This window comes from Xiphophorus maculatus, chromosome 6 (genome assembly GCF_002775205.1).
Source record: "Xiphophorus maculatus strain JP 163 A chromosome 6, X_maculatus-5.0-male, whole genome shotgun sequence".
Taxonomy (NCBI): Eukaryota; Metazoa; Chordata; class Actinopteri; order Cyprinodontiformes; family Poeciliidae; genus Xiphophorus; species Xiphophorus maculatus.
In genome coordinates, this window is record NC_036448.1 from 29300453 (window position 1) to 29319654 (window position 19202).

The window sequence follows — 19202 nt, forward strand, 5'->3', positions numbered from 1 at the left end:
GTTTTCCTCTCTACAGTCACCGATTGCTTTCCCAACTTTAGTTATTCTCACATTGATGGTTTTTCTGCTCAAACTGATTCATTCAGTGGATTTTCCAATTTTTCTGTTTTGTTTTTTTTAGTATTTTTACTCAAACTTTCCCCCTGCAGCACAGAGATCCTCTCTGTTTCAGGAGCGCTCACTCTCCTGGCCGTGGTGCCGCAATGGGAGCGCTGTCGCTCCGTGGCGTTCCAGAAGTAGGACTGCGGATCGATGCCGTCGATGTTCCCGCCTAAATTTAGCGGCGGCTGGTTTTCCATCAGCTGCTGCGTCAGGTTTTACTGTTGCGTAACGATGATGGAGGCAGCGTGCGGCTCGCTGCATCCTGACGTTTGGAAGATCAGCGACCAGCAGGAAGTTTAACGTCCTGAAGGGAAAATTAGGATTCAGTTTTCTAATTCAGTGTCTGTCCGTTTAGAGCTGGAAGGAAGGAGGACCTTCTCCTGTAGGTTTCCATGGCAATAACAGAAAAATATAAAACGTAAACAGTCCCCCAAGTCATGAATCTTTATTTTTGTCATTTTTAAAACAATATTGCTTCTTTTTCTTGGTAGTTTATCCATTTATTTTAGCTTAAATTATTGTGTAAGTTAAAAAACCAAAATGCAGAATTTCCTATAATTTAGTGATTTTTGTCTCTGCATCTTTTCTGTAGAGTTTTGGCCGCTGCAGCTTCCCGTAGATGTTCTTACCTGGTTGGGGGGCGGAGCTTGATTTATTTAAATGAAATGATTTAAATGATTCATTTAAATGAATCAGATAAGCGGTGAGAGTTTATGGAAGGTTTTCCTTCGTTCATTTTTAAAGCTGAAAACAGAAACAGTTAAACAGACGGAAATAAAACTTAAAGAATCATTAATGAAACTGTTTACAAGGATTTTATGTAGCAATAGTTTGCTGTTGAGTTAAGACAGTTTTATAAAATAGATATTTTATAAAATGTGAAAACATGAGATTTCTGGTTTTGCACATAATCTGAGTTTATGAAGAAATGATTTTAATCTCTAAAATAATTTATGTTCTGAATCTACGTGTTGAACCTGAATAACAGTAAATTTGGACCTTTGGCTTCTGATTCACATCATCAGATGTGAATCAGAATCAGAATAAATGTTATTTATTATTTAGTTTAATAAATAAGATTAAAACAGAAAAAGTAGAATTAGGTGACTAAAGCATATTCCATAGTTTCATATTTATATTAATGTTCAGCTCATATTCATGAAGCCGTTCGGTCTGCTCTCATGTTTCACTGGTTCTGACCCGACTGATCAGGTTCTAGAACTAAACCGGCTCAGATTCTGTTTCTGGTTCATATTCCAGTCGCTGGTTCTGGTCCAGTTGTTGCGGTTTCTGGCGTTCCGTTGAACTTTAACCTTGTGAGCGTCTAGATTTGGTTTTCTGTGGTGACTAAAAGGACATCCACCCCCTGCTGGGGAAGTTCCTGCAGGACGAAGGATTTACCCCACACACACACACACACGTACACACACAGACAGACAGACACACACACACACGTACACACACAGACAGACAGACACACACACACACACACGTACACACACAGACAGACAGACACACACACACACGTACACACACACACAGACAGACACACACACACACACGCGCGCGCCCTGTAAGGCGGTGATCCTTAGAGCAGCAGACGGGAGTTTTCAGGAACTCCTCCTCTGATTGGTCGATTCCTTCCAGCTGTTTTCAGTCCAGTTCTACTGCATCCTCCATCCTCCTGCTGTTCATCTGTGTTTGTCTGACCTTTGACCCTCACCATGCTATTGTTCAGCAGGCCGAGGCCGCCCCGCCCTGCTCTCCTATAATCCCTGTGATCCCCATCGCTCCAATCCCAGCCGAGACCTCCGCCATCCCCGCAGCGTCACAGGTTTCATTTTTTATTTCCCTCACTTTTCTTTCTCTCTCTGTGCTCCATCCATCCATCCATCCATCCATCCAGTGATCCCTTGGTTTGCTTGGCTCCCCGTTTTGTTGTGTTTAGCTCAGTTTCTGTCGTCCAGCTGATGGACGGAGCAGATTAAAGTCGGCAGTCGCTGCAGAAACCCGTCTGGTTTCAGCCAATCAGGAGAGGCAGGAAGCAGGAGCCTCTGGTCCGCCTCGCAGCGTCCCGTTCCTTTAATTCCAGCCTTCATGCTTCAGAAGTGCTGCTTCTGCAGTGTGAAGAGGCGCGGCGTGCGTCTGCCTGGCGTTAGCAGGGTGGAGCTCAGGGTTTCTGGTGGATGCTGGTGGTGGTGCTGATGTTTGTTCTCTCCTCAGGCCAATCCTCCGCCTGTGGTGGTCAACACCGACAGCCTGGACACGCCGCCATACGTGAGTCTCCATCAGCTCAAACCAACCGGAAACCAGCCTTACTTAATATTGGCCTGCTAATGCTAGTGTTAGCTCACTGATGCTAATATCACCAACTGATTTTCAGATTTACTGCAGACTTCCAAATGCAGCAGTGAGCCAAATAATTTCAATGCTGAAAATTTTTCTGATTGTTTGAATCTAAAATTGAGACGCAGATTTGAATAATTTACTCGTTCTGTCCTTAGACTCAGTTTGTGTCCAACTAAAATTCATCACCAGAAAAATGAGTGAACGCAGATCGCACCAGAGAAACTTACGTTCTGTGTTGGTATACCAGTGTTAGCAGGCTAGCACCAGTGTTAGCAGGCTAGCACCAGTGTTAGCAGGCTAGCACCAGTGTTAGCAGGCTAGCACCAGTGTTAGCAGGCTAACTCTGTTTATCACTTATTTTGATAATAGAAAATAGTTTTTCTGATTTTAATATATTCCACAGTTTAGTCTGGCTTCAGTTTACAGTGTATGCTAGTGCTAGATTTAGCATGCTAATGCTAATATCCACAGTCAGTGACTCAGTTGATCACATACTTCTGTAAACTACAGTTATAGATATTCAGACTTGTAGACTTTTAGAGTCAGATTATGTAAAAAACAAAAACAGTTTTGCAGAGTGAAGTAATGTCAGAAATGTTTGGGCATTTTGAGCTCCAGGCCAATGTGAACGTGTGAATCTGCTCTGTTTCTCATCACCTTCCTGCTGTTTGTGTCTGCAGGTGAACGGGACGGAGGCTGAATATGAGTACGAGGAAATCACGCTGGAGAGGGTAAGAACCGGCGGCCGTTTGCTTCAGAGTTTAAACCTGTGATTCATCAGGAACTCTGGATCCGAGTCAAACAAGCTGCAGCGCTTCAGAGTCTCACATCAGCCGGAAATTTGGGTTTAAAACTCGTTTAATCTGGAGCCGTCTCAGAAAAGTCCTAAAAAGTTTAGTAAAACCTCCAACATGGAAGCAGCAGCAGGTTTCTGTAAATCCGTCCCAAACCAGACAGAAACGCTGTAGGTGTGACTCAGCACTTACTGTGTTTTATTGAGATGTTTTTGTTATTTAATGAGACTGGAGAGTCTAAGAAATACTTCAATTATCATCATAAAAACATGGAAGCTGAGCATGTTTTGTGGTTTTGATGCAGGGAAACTCTGGGCTGGGCTTCAGCATCGCCGGAGGGACGGACAACCCCCACATCGGTGAAGACCCCAGCATCTTCATCACCAAAGTCATCCCTGGAGGGGCAGCCGCTCAGGATGGACGGCTCAGGTAGCAGCGCTCTTCATGAGGATCCTCTCTTTGTGGTTTAACCGTGATGCTGTAACCATGGCAACGCTCAGATCCGTCCAACCAGATCTTCAGATTTTTAACATCTATCCTGATTAAACGTTTCAGAAAACAGATTATCAGGGAACAGCATCGCTACGCCATGTTGGCGGCTAGGCTAACTGCAGCTACTGTAGAACAATGGCAGCTCCAGGTTGTAGGCTAGTGTTTATCTGAGGTTAAGATCCCAGCATTAACCAAAGAGCATTGTGGGTAAGACACCAGACACATGAAGGAAACGGAGAACGTGACGACTTTGTTTCTTAATGAGCAGAAAAACTCATTCAGGTGTCCAGACATCAGTCTTAAATTAATGTTTCTATAAATACATTAAATTCATTAAAATATGTCATTCTTAAATATGTTAATCACACATTGTTATGCTGGAGAGTTTAATCTTTTATATGTGAAGTTGTTGTACTAAGATAATTTTACTAATTTTAGATTAGACAGTTAATATGCTGCACTCATGGAAAATATCATGGATAACGGTTAGCATGTCAGCTTGATAAATGACACTCTGGTGTTATTGTTAGCATAAAATCTCACATGAGTAAAACTGTTAATCTTAGTAAAGCAAAGGTAGCGTGAACCGTTAGCACGAACCGTTAGCTTCAGATGCTTGAGCTTTAAGCCTCCATCTTATATTTTACTTCCACTGAATCAGTTTGGATGTTTTATTTTCCTCTGCAGTAAAGTTCATAACTCATTACTGATGTGTATTTATGAAATATTGACTCCAGTTAAACACATGATCCAAATCAAACTGAAAAAAGGTTTATTGAATTCTGATGAAGGTATAACGTTTCTCCCAGGACTTTAATTAATTTGTTTTAACAAAATAAGGAAGAAATTTAATAAAATATTTTAAAGGTGGGAATAAAGTGGGTCAGGATTTTATGACACGACAATAATTGATGTTCATAAACTGTTTGGTTCTGCTTCAGCATCAGGGAAGGCCGGCCCTGATGATGATGATGATGATGATGAGCTCAGGTTGATACCTGTTGTGTTTGCGTTGCGTCTCAGGGTGAACGACGTCATCCTGCGGGTGAACGAGGTGGACGTCCGGGACGTGACCCACAGCCGGGCCGTGGAGGCGCTGAAGGAGGCGGGGTCTCTGGTGCGCCTCTACATCCGGCGGAGGAAACCGCTGTCAGAGAAGATGATGGAGATCAAGCTGGTGAAAGGACCCAAAGGTCTGGGCTTCAGCATCGCGGGCGGCGTCGGGAACCAGCACATCCCCGGAGACAACAGCATCTACGTAACCAAGATCATCGAAGGCGGCGCCGCGCAGAAGGACGGCAGGCTGCAGATCGGAGACAAGCTGCTGGCTGTGAGTCACTGAACCGCAGAGCCAACATGGCCGCCGGGCGCTCTGGTGTCCATCATGGCCGCCCTCTGATGTTCCTCTCTATGTTTCCAGGTGAACAGCGTCTGTCTGGAGGAGGTGACCCACGAACACGCCGTCACTGCCTTGAAAAACACTCCTGATGTTGTCTACTTGAAAGTGGCAAAACCCAACAGTGTCTTCATGAACGACAGCTTCGCCCCGCCAGACCTCACCAACTGTGAGTCCAGCTGCTGCTGCAGCCGCCAGAACCTTCCTCTGGTTCCTGAAAGTTCCTTAAATGATTCCCTTCTTGCTGCCAGATCTCCAGTAGATCACCAAACATTCCCTCCGTTTGTTGGGAATCTCTGGAATCAGCAACAGTTTCTACAGAGCCATTGGTGCTTTCACATGTCGCCATAAATGTTCCAATAACAGAAAAAAGTTGCCAGATTTGTCATTAGTTTCAAAAACCAAACAGAATTTCACTAGATCTGTTGCTATAAAAGAAAATCTCTGGAGCGTCTGAAAAGTTGCTACATGTAGAGACAAAGTTGCTGAGTTGGTATCGATGTTTCTCTCGTCCTGACCTCGATCGCCCCTCCACTCATTTGGCCACGCCCATCAGGCTATCTTGGCTCCGCCCCTTTTGGTGCATTTGTTTCTAAAATTTGTGGGCGGGGCTAAGCGTTGACAGTTATATGGAAACTGACTGCCAAACTTAAACTCACTTTAAGTTCTTAAATTGAGTTTGGAGAGAGTTTGGAAGTGGAGAGATGTTGGATTTATTGGGATTTTCTTTTTGTTTGGAGTTTCTCTTAATTCCTGATGATCGTGGAAATCTGAAAAATCTTTGGGAATATGAAAAACCTTCCGGTTATTTCTGAGTTTATTTGAAGCAAAGCGAGCTGATTGGCTCCCCCCGACGGCTCCGGTCATCAGGTGGTAACCGGCGCCAACAGGTGGGGGAGGGGCCAGGTGGGGTCCTGTATTCACCTGCTCCTCTCTCCGGTTCTGTTCCAGCCTACACGCAGCACATGGAGAACCATATCAGCCCCCCCAGCTTCCTGGGCCAGGCCGTCCCCCCGCCGGCGTCGTCTGGGCGATACTCGCCGACGCCGAAGGGCATTCTGGGAGAAGATGACGTCACACGGTGAGAACATCGTTTAGGTTTCCTGATGCTTGTTGCTTCCAGCAGCCAGACTCTCTTTGGGTTTTCCGGATCAGAACCAGTGAGGCTAACATGAACTGTAGTTCAGTAACTGCTGAGGGTTTCTATATTGAACCATCATGGATGATGATGGTTCAGTTATTTAACCCCGGCTGATTCTGGGAACAAAACGCTTCAGGTTTCATTTCCCCCTAACTTTCACTTTTCCAGTTTTATTAGAACCTGAACAGTAACAGAAAGAGATACATGAAAAATAAACGATCAGCCAAGGAGTTATAACAAACTGCAGGCTTTAGCTGTTTACAGTGAACCCTGGTAACCATCGGGGTCAAGGTTCACAGCCTGTAACAAACACCTGACTCTCCCTCTAAAAGAGTCAGATATTACTGCAGATTTTAACAGCTCAATATTTCTCATTATACATCAACACACACAGTGGGAATCATTTATCACAACTACAGAAGCTAATAAATACAAACGGCTGGAGCTCCTGGATTGGCTGCTTTGCTAACCAGAGGTCACCTGACCTGAGGATGACGATGGCTGTATGACCGCAGGGAGCCGAGGAAGGTGGTTCTGCACCGCGGGGCGACGGGTCTGGGCTTCAACATCGTGGGCGGCGAGGACGGAGAGGGCATCTTCATCTCCTTCATCCTGGCTGGCGGTCCGGCCGACCTGAGCGGGGAGCTGAGGAAAGGAGACCGCCTGGTGTCGGTAGGAGCTCCGCCCATTAAACCGTCCCGCACTCTGATTGGTTCCAACAAACAGGTGATGTTCCACCTCCAGGTGAACGGCGTGGACCTCCGGAACGCCACGCACGAGCAGGCCGCCGCCGCCCTGAAGAATGCCGGCCAGACGGTGACCATCGTCGCCCACTACAGGCCAGAAGGTGAGGCTACCTGAGGAAGGACGGCCTCAGGACTCACCTGGGCATCACTGACCGCCGTGTTCTGTGCTCAGAGTACAGCCGCTTCGAGGCCAAGATCCACGACCTGCGGGAGCAGATGATGAACAGCAGCATCAGCTCGGGCTCCGGGTCGCTGCGGACGAGTCAGAAGAGGTCTCTCTACGTCAGGTGAGGTGGTTCACCTGGAGGTCAGCAGAGACCAACCCGTTTCATTCACTGCGTTTGTCTCGCATCTCAGAGCTCTGTTTGAGTACGACAAGACGCGGGACTCGGGTCTGCCCAGCCAGGGCCTCAACTTCAAGTTCGGAGACATCCTGCATGTGGTGAACGCCTCGGACGACGAGTGGTGGCAGGCCCGGCACCTGACGCCTCAGGGGGAGCAGGAGGAGGTGGGAGTGATCCCCAGCAAGAGGAGGTGAGTCCCAGCGGAGACCCAGTGGGACCTGCTGATGGGACCAGAACGATCCTACGCTTGGTTTGATCCTCCGGTTGACGACAGCAGCTCGACGCTTTTTGCTCAACTGTTTCTTCTTCTGTGGTTTCTGCAGAGTGGAGAAGAAGGAGCGAGCGAGGTTAAAGACGGTGAAGTTCAACGCCAAGTCAAGAGACCGAGGGGTGAGTGCTGAAAGAAACCAGAAGATGCTTAAAGTACCATGGTCTCTGCTTTTAGAGTAGAGCTGATCAAATGTTTGAAACATTTTATCTGCTGCATGACCTTTGACCCTCTGCCTCCAGCAATGTGGATTTAAAGTGTTTGAGCTGCTGCCACCTGATCTCTCCACCTACTAATGACTAATGTCTGCAGCCTCTGGCCGTTAGCCACTGCTAGCCCGTTAACAGACTGTTAGCCATCGCTAGCCCTTTAACAGACTGTTAGCCACCGCTAGCCCGTTAACCGACTGTTAGCCATCGCTAGCCCGTTAACAGACTGTTAGCCACCGCTAGCCCGTTAACAGACTGTTAGCCATCGCTAGCCCGTTAACAGACTGTTAGCCACCGCTAGCCCGTTAACAGACTGTTAGCCACCGCTAGCCCGTTAACCGACTGTTAGCCATCGCTAGCCCATTAACCGACTGTTAGCCATCGCTAGCCCGTTAACCGACTGTTAGCCACCGCTAGCCCGTTAACCGACTGTTAGCCAACGCTAGCCCGTTAACCGACTGTTAGCCATCGCTAGCCCGTTAACCGACTGTTAGCCACCGCTAGCCCGTTAACCGAATGCTAGCCACCGCTAGCCCGTTAACTGACCGTTTGCCACCGCTAGCCCATTAACCAAATGCTAGCCACCGCTAGCCCATTAACCGAATGCTAGCCACTGCTAGCCTGTTAACAGACTGTTAGCCACTGCTAGCCTCTTAACCGTTACCAGCTTCTTGTTCATTAACAATTAGCAACCTCAGGCCAGATAACCTTTTGCATTCTCTAGTCCGTTAACAGCTTCTGCAGCGTTAACAGTTAGTCTGTTAGTCGTTAGTCGTCTCAGGCTTGTTAACCTTTGACCTGGCCTCTGATCCGTACCAACGGACAAGAGATTAGCAACTTCCTGTCCGTTAGTATTTTCTTGTTCATTAACTGCCTCTGGTGCATTGACCGTTAGCAACGCCTGGACCGTTAGCCGTTAGCAGTGCCTGGACCGTTAGCAGCCTCTGGCCTGTTAGCCATTAGCAGCATCTGACCCGTTAGCAGCCTCTTAGCCTTTAGCAGCATGCCCACCTGAGACTCAGCAGCAGCTCTCCCTTTAGAACATGTGCTACTTTAACACGCGTCGCCCACAGAGCCTGCATGACCTCCGACCCCCTCACAAAGAAACGCTTGACATTGATGTCTGACTGCCTGCTTCGTCCCTCCCTCCTCTTCCTCTCTCTGATCCCATCGGTCTCTCCAGCAGCTCGAATGTCTGGAGACTAAAAGGAGAATAAAAAACTAAACTGTAGACAAAATAATAAATTATTATCATTTAGTTACATGTAGAAATAAGCAGCTTTTTATTAAATTATCCTAAATTAATTAAGAATAATTAAATTACAGTGCTGTCCTCTGGTGGCCAAAACATGATTTAATTTATAACTAAATATTTCTAGAAAATGATGTTTTCATTATCTTGTTTTAATTAAAATATATTTAACTTGTTTTATTCTATGATTGATTATGTTGCTCAGCGTCATTTTAGCTGAGCTGTGATTGGTTAGAGCGAGTCCTTCTGGTCGACCAGATCATGTTTCAGATTAACATCCAGCTGAGTTTAATCTGCATAAATTAATTTAATGGATTAAAATCCAGATTGGATGTGAATTAACGAGTCGGGACACTGATGGCCCAGCTGACTGACAGCAACAGGCGGAGGAGGGGAGCCGTTTGTCCAAACCAAGCTGTGGAACCAGAACCGGGCCTGGCCAGGACGGGTCCACAGCTTCCTGCCTGCTGCCTCTAACTTCCTGCTCGTCCTCGGCATGCCCCCTCCCTCCTCTTCCTCACCGCTGTGCTGCCTTCACTGACTCTGAGGAAATCCCAGCCTCAGAAGCTCTAACAGAACCACAGTTATCAGACCGGGCCGGGACCAGAACCTCTGGCTCCGGGACCCGGATGTGGTCCAGGGCCTGACCTTTTGACCTCTGAGCTGTCTGTGCCGTTAGCACCAGAGAATCAGCGCGTCATCATCCAGCCCTCTTCCTCTCCCGTTTTGTTTTCACGCCCTTCACCTTCCTCTTCCTCAGCAGTCCGTCAATGACAAGCGTAAAAAGAACCTCTTTACCCGAAAGTTTCCTTTCTACAAGAGCAAAGAGCCGAGCGAGCAGGAGACCAGCGACGCCGACCGTAAGTTCCCGCCGGCCCGTTGCTCCGCGGCAGGAGGAGAGATCAGCTGGCGGCGGCACGCGCAGCGGTCGTCATGGCAACAGCCTTGAGCTCCCAACAACCTCTCAGATTGGGCTAACGGCTAAAACCGATCCAGAACCCCAGACAGGAAGTCCCTCCTTCCTCTTCCTGCGGGAGCCAACATGGCCGCCCTGCCGACCTGCTGCGCTTCCTCTGCTCTCTCGTCTGCCGCCGGATCTCAGTAACTCTGTGTTTCTCTGGTTGTTTCTGTTTCTGCCGACCGCAGGACAACAACGACGACCCGTCCAACAAGAGCCACAGTGAGTAGAAACAGGCGGCGGGCCGAGCGTCTCCACCAGGAGGACGCCTGTCCATGCCGTTCCCACTGTCCCTCTGTGGGGACGTCCTTCTGTCCCTCTTTAGGGACGTCCTGCCGTCCCTCTGAGGGGACGTCCGGTCATCCCTCTGGAGGGACGTCCTGCTGGAGGGACATTCTGCCGTCCCTCTGAGGGGACGTCCGGTCGTCCCTCTGGAGGGACGTCCTACTGGAGGGACGTGCTGCTGAGGGCCGACCGGCTTCTGACGGGTTGCAGCTAAAAAAACTAGAAAAATTGGATTCATAATTCCTTTATTAATTATGTATAATTATAAATATTTAATATTTTATAGTAGCTTTTTAGTAAATTTTCAGGGTTTTTTTCAGTTGCAGCTCAGAATTGATTCTGAAAAGTAAAATGTTTTTATATTTTTTATCCTGGTGGAGATGCAGGCTGAGACCTTCCTCCTCCTCCTCCTCCTCTTCCTCCTCAGACCTTCATGGATCCGTTTGTTTGTTTCTCATCTCCGTTTCGTCTCGTTTCGTCTCGTTGCTCCACAGTCGGTCCAACATCCTGGACCTTCTCAAAATTCAATAATTCAAATTTAAACTTTATTTTTGCCAAAGGGACATTAAATGTTGGTGTATCTCAGACAGTTTAAGAATCCTCAGTCGTTGTGGACGGTGATGCTGTGGGCTGGAAGGAACTCCTGTAGCAGTCAGTCTCACAGTGAATCTGAAGAGGCCTCTGACTGAAGACTGCATGGCAGCCTCATGCTAACATGCTAACAGTTCAGTATCCAGCCAGCAGAGACGATGTTCCACAGCAACACACTGGATGACTCCACCAGCTGTTAGCAGCTCTGCTAATCCACCTCCCTTGCTTTTGCTCCTCTGACTGTTTGGTCAGAGAGATGCTGGAGTTGGGGATAAGATCCTTCAGCTATGTTCCACTGAATGAATGTAAAACTCTTAGTGATGCTCTGAACTTCCTCCTTCTCGCTGCTCCATCAAACTTTTCACTCCTCTGGCCTTTGGGGTCAAAGTTCATTTGATTATTTGAGCTTTTGAGACTCTAATCTGCTGCTCCAGGTGTATAAACAGCATCTTGTTGCCATGGTTACGCATCATAACTGCAGTAAAGTCAGAGCAGAAATCCTTCCAGCTGCACAGCGGTCTGGAACAGAACCAGCCAGAACCACGGAAATGTTCTGACGGTTCCCAGATGGAGCAGAAACTTCCTGGTTCCATCAGAATCTGACCCGGAAGTTACATCTGGGTTCAGATAGGTTCTGCTGCTTCAGGAAGCTCCAGCTGTCGGTTGGACCGAACCTTTCCAACCCAGAAGGATAGCAGAGTGGAACCAGAACCAGAGCCAGAGCATGTTGGACCTCTTAGTGATGGACCAATCAGAGAGCTGGATCAGAGTTCAGACCTGGTTCTGTCCAGCTGGACTTTACAGAACCGGACCATCCTGGTTCCCCCAGTGGTATGATCTGGAACCAGAACCTACAGTCTGACCCGGTTCTGACCCAGCTTCATGGACCGGGTCATCGGGTCTCTGAGCTGCTGGACGTGTCCAGCTGACCTCAGATGTTTAATCAAGGCTTTTATTGTGAAAGGTTCAGTTTGGAGGCTCCTGATTGGTTGGTTGTGTGTTTAAATGACTCTGTTACCATCTGTGCATCATTATATTTCTGTGAACTCATAAAACTCTGCGCCGTCGATGCCGGCTTGGAGCAAAGCATTGTGGGAACACTGGCGTCTGATTGGCTGTTTCCTGTGATTTCAGAACATGTGACGTCTAACGCCAGCGATAGTGAAAGTAGCTACCGTAAGTTTTCCCGCCGTTCTGGTTCACTAACGATCTGAAGCCTGACGGCTAACCCATTAGCTTAACGAATGCTAACTGCTGATTGGTTTATATCGGCTAACCCATTAGCTTAACGAATGCTAACTGCTGATTGGTTTATACCGGCTAACCCATTAGCTTAACGAATGCTAACTGCTGAGTGGTTTATACCGGCTAACCCATTAGCTTAACGAACTCTGACTGCTGATTGGACAGATAAAGCATGACATCACAGTTTGTCTGTTTAATTAAAGTTTCTTCAGGCTGGTTCTGTTCTGGTTCTGGATTTCTTTGTTTTTGGACCTTTAAATGGAAACTGATGATCTGCAGGAAGTTTATGATTTATGGTTTCAGTTTTCTGTCTGTGGAGCTTTAAATATTTAATTTCCACCTCAGATTGAGATTATTGATTATCATGTTTATGAAAAACATCTGGATTATTTATCTTTTATTTTATTTGAAAAGTTTTCATATTTCATCACATTCATATTTATCACTGGTGATTAAATTAAACTGGTTTATGAACCCAACCAGTCCCAGTCTGAACTGGTTCTGGTTCTGTTTGGTGAGGCAGCTCCAGAAGCTTTCCGGTGGTACCAGAACCGACCCGGTGATACCAATGTGATGATCCTGGATTGTATCTTGAGCTGCAGGCCACAGACAGAACCTGAATCTAAACCAGAATTTAACCTGATGGAATCGGGTCCGGTTCCAGGTCCGGTTCCAGATCCGGTTCCTCATTTTAACCTGAGCTCTGCTGACTTTGTAAAGTTTTAAATAAACGTTTTTTTGTTTCTGGCCGTTGATTTAAATGTTTCTTCCTGAAATCGAGGAGCCGGTCCGTCTGTCTGTCCGTTCTCCTGTTTCTCCTGCTGCCCTTCGTCCCTCAGCACCACTCTTCCTCCTCCTCCTCCTCCTCCTCCTCTTCTTCTTTCTCCTCCTCCTCTTCCTCCTTCTCCTCCTCCTCCTCCTCTTCCTCCTCCTCCGTGTAACGTCTCTGTTTGTCCTCAGGTGGGCAGGATGAGTACGTTCTGTCGTATGAACCCGTCGTGCAGCAGGAAGGTGAGTTCTCCAGAACCGGCCCAGTCCGCCTGACTGGTGATTCAGATCGAAGCTGAAGGAATCACAGATTTAACTCAGAACCAATCAGAACCTCAGCGGTTCTCCTGGGTTCCTCCTCATCCATCAGAACCTCCAGATTCTTTGGAATAATAATAAAATATTTCTGATTCGGATTATTAAAGAATCCAGAAAAAAAACTTGAAATGTTCTGGATTCATCGACTCAGTTTAAAATTATCATTATTACTGGATACTAAATATTAAAACTACATTTTTTACTAATATATAAAATGTAGAACTTGATAAACTACATAACAGAAAAATGAAAATATATTTCAGTGATGTTTAAATAAATTCATGAAATTTAAGTATAGATTTATGATGATAGTATTTTTAATTACAGGTTTAATGACTGTAATTTAACATAAATAATTTATTGGTTTACATTGTAAATAAAAAAAGTAAAAATATTTTCATCAAATTAAAAAAAATGAGGATTACAAATATTATTGGAAATTTTTCTATTTTAAGTTTCAGGATTAATTATCTGTCAAGTTTGAATTGTTTTTAATTGAATTTGAGTCATAAATCAGATTAAGGTGAAAATAAAATAAATGTAGATTAGAGTCGTACAGATGGTGATGCTGCCACCTGCTGGGCAAGGCAGTAAAAACAGCTGGTAGAAATAAAACAGAATTAGATGAAAATCTGAACATTTATTTTAATGTTTTATCTTTTAATTTAAAGAATAAAATTTTAAAATTCAAAATCTTTTGATTAAACCCAGAACCTCCTCAGAAACGGCTTTTCTTCTTCTCTGGCAGTGAACTACACCCGACCCGTCATCATCCTCGGCCCGATGAAGGACCGGATCAACGACGACCTGATCTCCGAATTCCCGGATAAATTCGGTTCCTGCGTCCCACGTACGTCCAGCCGGCGCCGCTCCTCTGACCCGACCGGTTCGGACCCGGGTAACGGCTGTCCCTGTGTCCCGCTGCAGATACGACCCGGCCCAAACGGGACTACGAGGTGGACGGGCGGGACTACCACTTTGTGGCGTCGCGGGAGCAGATGGAGAAGGACATCCAGGAGCACCGCTTCATCGAGGCGGGCCAGTACAACAACCACCTGTACGGAACCAGCGTGCAGTCCGTCCGCCAGGTGGCCGAGAAGGTACGGAACCGCCCCGCTTCGGGCCGAGCTGCGGCCCGGGGCGGAGCCTGAGTTCTGGTTCTGTTCAGGGGAAGCACTGCATCCTGGACGTGTCCGGCAACGCCATCAAGAGGCTGCAGCTGGCGCTGCTGCACCCCATCGCCATCTTCATCAAACCCAAATCCGTGGAGAACATCATGTGAGTGGCCCGGTCCGGTCCGGTCTGACCCAGTTTCAACGATCCGATCCGGAGATCTCTACAGCGCTGACCCGGTTCTGCTCTTCCTGCAGGGAGATGAACAAACGTCTGACGGACGAACAGGGAAGGAAAACATTCGACCGCGCCGCCAAGCTGGAGCAGGAGTTCACCGAGCACTTCACAGGTCAGAACCGGGTCAGAACCACCTGGGTCAGAACCACCTGGGTCAGAACCAGGTCTGCTTAACCTGTTTATTGGCTCTGACCCGTACCTGCGGTAAAGTTCTTCAGAACATTATAAAACCAGATGAAACCAGAACTTTTACTTTCTGAAACAATTCCCAGGTTTTAATTGGAGGATTCTATTTAAAGGGGCAGTGTCGTGTTTTCCAGGCACATGGAGTCATTTCATAACATGATCAAGTTATTGTGTTTCCTTCAGCTGCTATAAAAATAAATCAAAAATGACTCAAAAGAAATTTGATTTTGTAATTTTAACACCTTGAAATTGGGTCTTGTCTCTTTAAAAACTCCTGGTCTTCCTGAAACTCCGCCTCCAGGAAGTCGTCCCAACATGGCTCCTCTTTTAACCCTTTAACGTTTTTACCAGCGTTGCTCTGAGCAGCAACTCCTATAATGAGCTCAGCTGTTTGCTAATTGCTGCTGGCTAGTCTGAAGGAGCTGAGTGGAGGAGGAGCTGCGCCTCGGAGGCGGGGCTAGATCCCCCCAGGCATTTTGGGCAGATGGTTGCCATGGAGATTGAAGGATTTCTCCAATAAGAATGGAAGTGATGATACTGGCCCTTTAAGGTTCTGTTTGGTTCCAATTGATTTTGTTTGATCCTGCTGTGGTTCTGATTGGTTCTGCTGTGTTTTTGACCACTGACCCGCCTCCTCTGTCCTCCTGCAGCCGTTGTCCAGGGCGACACGTTGGAGGAGATCTACGATCAGGTGAAGCAGATTATCGAGGATCAGTCGGGTCCGTTCATCTGGGTTCTGTCCAAGGAGAAGCTATGAGGCGCCGCCGCTCCTCTTCATCACTTACGTTATTCTGAGAGAGGAGTCCAGCTGCAGGCGGCAGCCCCACCCTCCATCATCCATCCATCCATCCATCCATCCATCCATCCATCCATCCATCCATCCATCCATCCCTCAGCGATCAGCAGACGGCTTCATGTTGTTCCGCCTGATTTGGAAGCACACAGGAAGTGACATCACACTCAGCACGGTACAGCTCCTTAATGTTTAAGGACGGAGAACTTCGGAGGAGAAGAGTTCGGAAACGTACGAAGCAGATTTTTTTCCTTTTTCTTGTTTTTTTTGTGGTTTTTTTTCAGCCGGCTCCGTTTGTCGGGTCGGAGGAATCAGAGACACAAAAAGCAAAACTTTGCACGTTTGAGCTTTAACAGCATGTCGGTTTAAACCCGTTGATTTCCCATCAGCCCCTTCACCTCAGCGTCTGACATCACAGCTTCTGTCACAGCTTTTCTTTCTTTTTTTATTGATTCATGTTTAGTTTTTAACATTTTCGCTCCTCTGCTGCAGGACGTCTGTCAGGGAGCTGCAGGGTCAGCGCTCTGCCACCAGAGGGTGCCAAACAAATTCTCCCCGAAAAACGAGCTGATTTTAAACTCATAATTCAAAATAAACAGAAATGATTAACGGTTTATTAGACTGAGTCAAATTCACATTGATTTAAAGTAACAACTTCTTTTGGTAAATTTAACACTAAATACACTCAAAAACGTTTTAAAGGAACTTTTGTGCCAAAAATCAAACAAAGCATAAAATCATCCGTTTATTTTTACTAATTTTATCATAAGAGTGAAATTGTAGGAAAACCTTTTTATTTTAATAACAGAACATTTTATAATACTATAAAATTCAGCTGTAGAAAGTGAGAAATTAAAAGTTTTAGTAAAAAAATTAAATAAAAAGTTAGAAATAAAATTTTAATGATTTTGTTTTTAGAATAAAAAATTATCCTATTTTTAATGACAAAATATTATTAATAATTATATTTTTCTTTTAGTCTTGTTAAAATTGTGCCAAAACTAGTTTTGGAAATATTTCATATAACCAAGAAAATAAAAGAACATAAATTTGCACAATTTATGTCCAAAGATTTAAATGAATTAAAACTAAAGGGACAAAAATCATAAAACTTTTAATATAAAACAAGAAATCATGAATTGGATGAAATTTAAAAATTCACATTTATAATAAATGTAGTTTTCATTTTACTGTGAAATTCTCCAGGATTCTGAATTTAAATGTTATTTTAAATTATTTTAAAAGAAAATATTTACTAAAGTTTTTTTAATTTTCATGTTTATTTTCAGTTAGAAATAAAATTATTTAATTAAAACCAAAAACTCAGGAAGGAAGAAAACATTTTTGCCTTAGGATTAAAAAATCATAAATATAAAGAAACATTATTTTTACAAGCTTAGTTGCACATCACGAATTATTAAAAAATGTTTAAAAATAAAAAATGATCAGAATTTAATCAAAGCTGCTACAGATTATAAAATAATATAAAAATATAAATATTTACAAAGTTTACAGTAAAATCAATATATTTCTTTTTAAAACCAGTTTACCTCATTCTGACATGAAATCCTCCAAACTGCATTAAATTAAATCTTAAATAGTTTTTTCTCTTCCTCTGGGTTTCTTCTCGTTACCATGGCGACGCCAGGGCCGGTCGTGCTCAGCGGCGCCCTCTGTGGCCGAAGCGTGACCCCGGCAGTTGCTATGGCGACGTCCGTCAGCAGCGTCAGTGTCTTACCACGTGTTGTTGTGGCTGCGCCTGGAGCTGCAGCGCCCCCTGCAGGCGCTCGCAGGTGAAACAGAGATTTTGACAGATATTTAACCTTCGGTAAACTGCCTATTTTGTTATAATGAAAGTCTATATTGAACTTCAGCACTACGGGATTCTTTTCTTTGCTTTGGTAATCATATATGAATAGAGACGTATAAAGAGATTTGAATATGGATATATATATTTTTCTTTTTCTTTGATCACCACCTCCTTTGTCTTTTAATTTTCTTTTTTAAGCATAATAAAAAGTTAACAAGAAAACTAGAAGTGAACCTCGACTCGTCTTTCTCTGCTTTCAGGTCGGTTCCAGCGGTTCTACAGGTCAGGTCACAGATAATTATAAAATATATACTTTATACACTTACATAAAGAAATCTGCAACTCCAAAGAGCAAAGGGAACAAAATAATCTGTGGGTTAAACCTGTGAATAATTAAAGCTTTTTGCAGTTCATACCATCATTAGTTTCATTTGGACATGAAGGTGAGAACAATTTATCTCAGCTGTTTAAATGAAGCTGCTAATATATTTGCTTTAGCGCAAAAAATGTTGGATGGTACTACATTAGTTTTTAATTCTATTTACACTCTGCTTGAAGTTACAGTTTTGCTTTAAGAAATAATATCTTGTAAGGAAAAAAATGAAACCATGTTGATTAAATTTCTCTTTTCAGGCTGTTAGAAATGAACAGAAGCAAAATAAAATCTTGTTCAGGTTGATTTAACTCAAATGTTGGGGAAATAAGTGTTAGATAAATGTGTAAATTCAGCTTGACTTAAAGCAGAACTCACAATTTCATCAAGAGGCATCAGGTCAAATATGTCACACAAATTAATAAAATAAACATGGAATCATCTAATATGGAATTTGTTGATTTTGAGCAACAATAGATTTATTCAAAAAGCCATAAAACTAAGAAATAATAATAGTTATTCTGATAAATAGCAGATCAGTAACCAAAATCCCTCAAAAATAACATCAATCAATATTCACTCAAAACACACGACATCACCAACGTATAAAATTCATCTGCATGAGTGAAAAGGAAGAAAAAACCTTATGAAAACCTGCCCCTTTCTTAATAATTACAAAATAATGTTTTCCGTTTTCATGTCTCCATATAGAACATTAGAAATATAATTTACAAACAACTTATCATTCTCCTCATTATTAACTCAAACATGTATAAGAATTGTTTTTTTCTTATAAAGTATTTTGAATTGGTTAAAGTAGGACATTTTTTCAAATCCTCATTCAAACTATTCCATAATTTAACTCCATGCACCCAAATACATATTTGTTTTAAAGTAGTTGCACAATTTTACTGTTGAAATCAAAATTCCTTCAGTTATTTCTGCCACTTGAGCTTAAAACAATAAAAACTTTTGTAAATTAAATGCCGATAACATCTTTCTAGCTTTAAACATAACTGAACACATTTTTAAATTAACCAAATCCCTTAATGTCAAAATATTTGATTGAATAAACAATTTATTTGTATGTTCTCTTCATGTCTTATTATAATTTCTTTTGTGTCACAAACAAAGGCTCAGTGTTGGTTGTGTGAGCGTCAGCCCAAACCTCCATGAGTCAGATGTAAAACAGCAAATGAATAAAATAAAGTCTGGAATGTTGAGAATGCTAATTTTTTTTAACATTGTTTAAAAGTCCAATATCTTTCCATAGTTTTTGTTTTATATATTTTATATGAGATTTCCAGTTAATTTATTATAAAAATAAAAAAATAACAAGGCCTAAAAATGTAACTGTAAAATGTAACCAGCTGCTCCAAACTCATTAAGAAGGCGCATCAGCGCCTCTTCTTCACGAGGACCCTGAGGAAGA

General features: G+C 44.0%; 1 protein-coding gene across 19 annotated transcripts in view; it reads left to right on the forward strand.

Moving 5' to 3' along the window:
- LOC102220044 (discs large homolog 1-like protein) overlaps positions 1 to 16667 on the forward strand; it is a 61496-nt gene extending 44829 nt beyond the window's left edge. For 5 of the 19 annotated variants that reach the window (XM_023335284.1, XM_023335292.1, XM_023335288.1 and 2 more), the window contains 20 exons: positions 1841 to 1936; positions 2326 to 2379; positions 3132 to 3182; positions 3550 to 3674; positions 4761 to 5067; positions 5158 to 5302; positions 6085 to 6214; positions 6790 to 6946; positions 7019 to 7121; positions 7193 to 7307; positions 7378 to 7554; positions 7688 to 7754; positions 9854 to 9953; positions 12062 to 12103; positions 13133 to 13183; positions 14007 to 14108; positions 14186 to 14358; positions 14427 to 14536; positions 14629 to 14720; positions 15445 to 16667. In XM_023335284.1, the coding sequence (XP_023191052.1) occupies positions 1841 to 1936; positions 2326 to 2379; positions 3132 to 3182; positions 3550 to 3674; positions 4761 to 5067; positions 5158 to 5302; positions 6085 to 6214; positions 6790 to 6946; positions 7019 to 7121; positions 7193 to 7307; positions 7378 to 7554; positions 7688 to 7754; positions 9854 to 9953; positions 12062 to 12103; positions 13133 to 13183; positions 14007 to 14108; positions 14186 to 14358; positions 14427 to 14536; positions 14629 to 14720; positions 15445 to 15551 (2304 nt within the window). In that variant the 3' untranslated portion in view covers positions 15552 to 16667. Of the gene's footprint in view, positions 1 to 1840; positions 1937 to 2325; positions 2380 to 3131; positions 3183 to 3549; positions 3675 to 4760; positions 5068 to 5157; positions 5303 to 6084; positions 6215 to 6789; positions 6947 to 7018; positions 7122 to 7192; positions 7308 to 7377; positions 7555 to 7687; positions 7755 to 9853; positions 9954 to 10239; positions 10274 to 12061; positions 12104 to 13132; positions 13184 to 14006; positions 14109 to 14185; positions 14359 to 14426; positions 14537 to 14628; positions 14721 to 15444 lie in introns of all 19 variants that reach the window. The other 14 variants (XM_023335294.1, XM_023335299.1, XM_023335301.1 and 11 more) reach the window with 10 other exon arrangements.
- The last annotated feature ends 2535 nt before the right edge of the window (positions 16668 to 19202 follow it).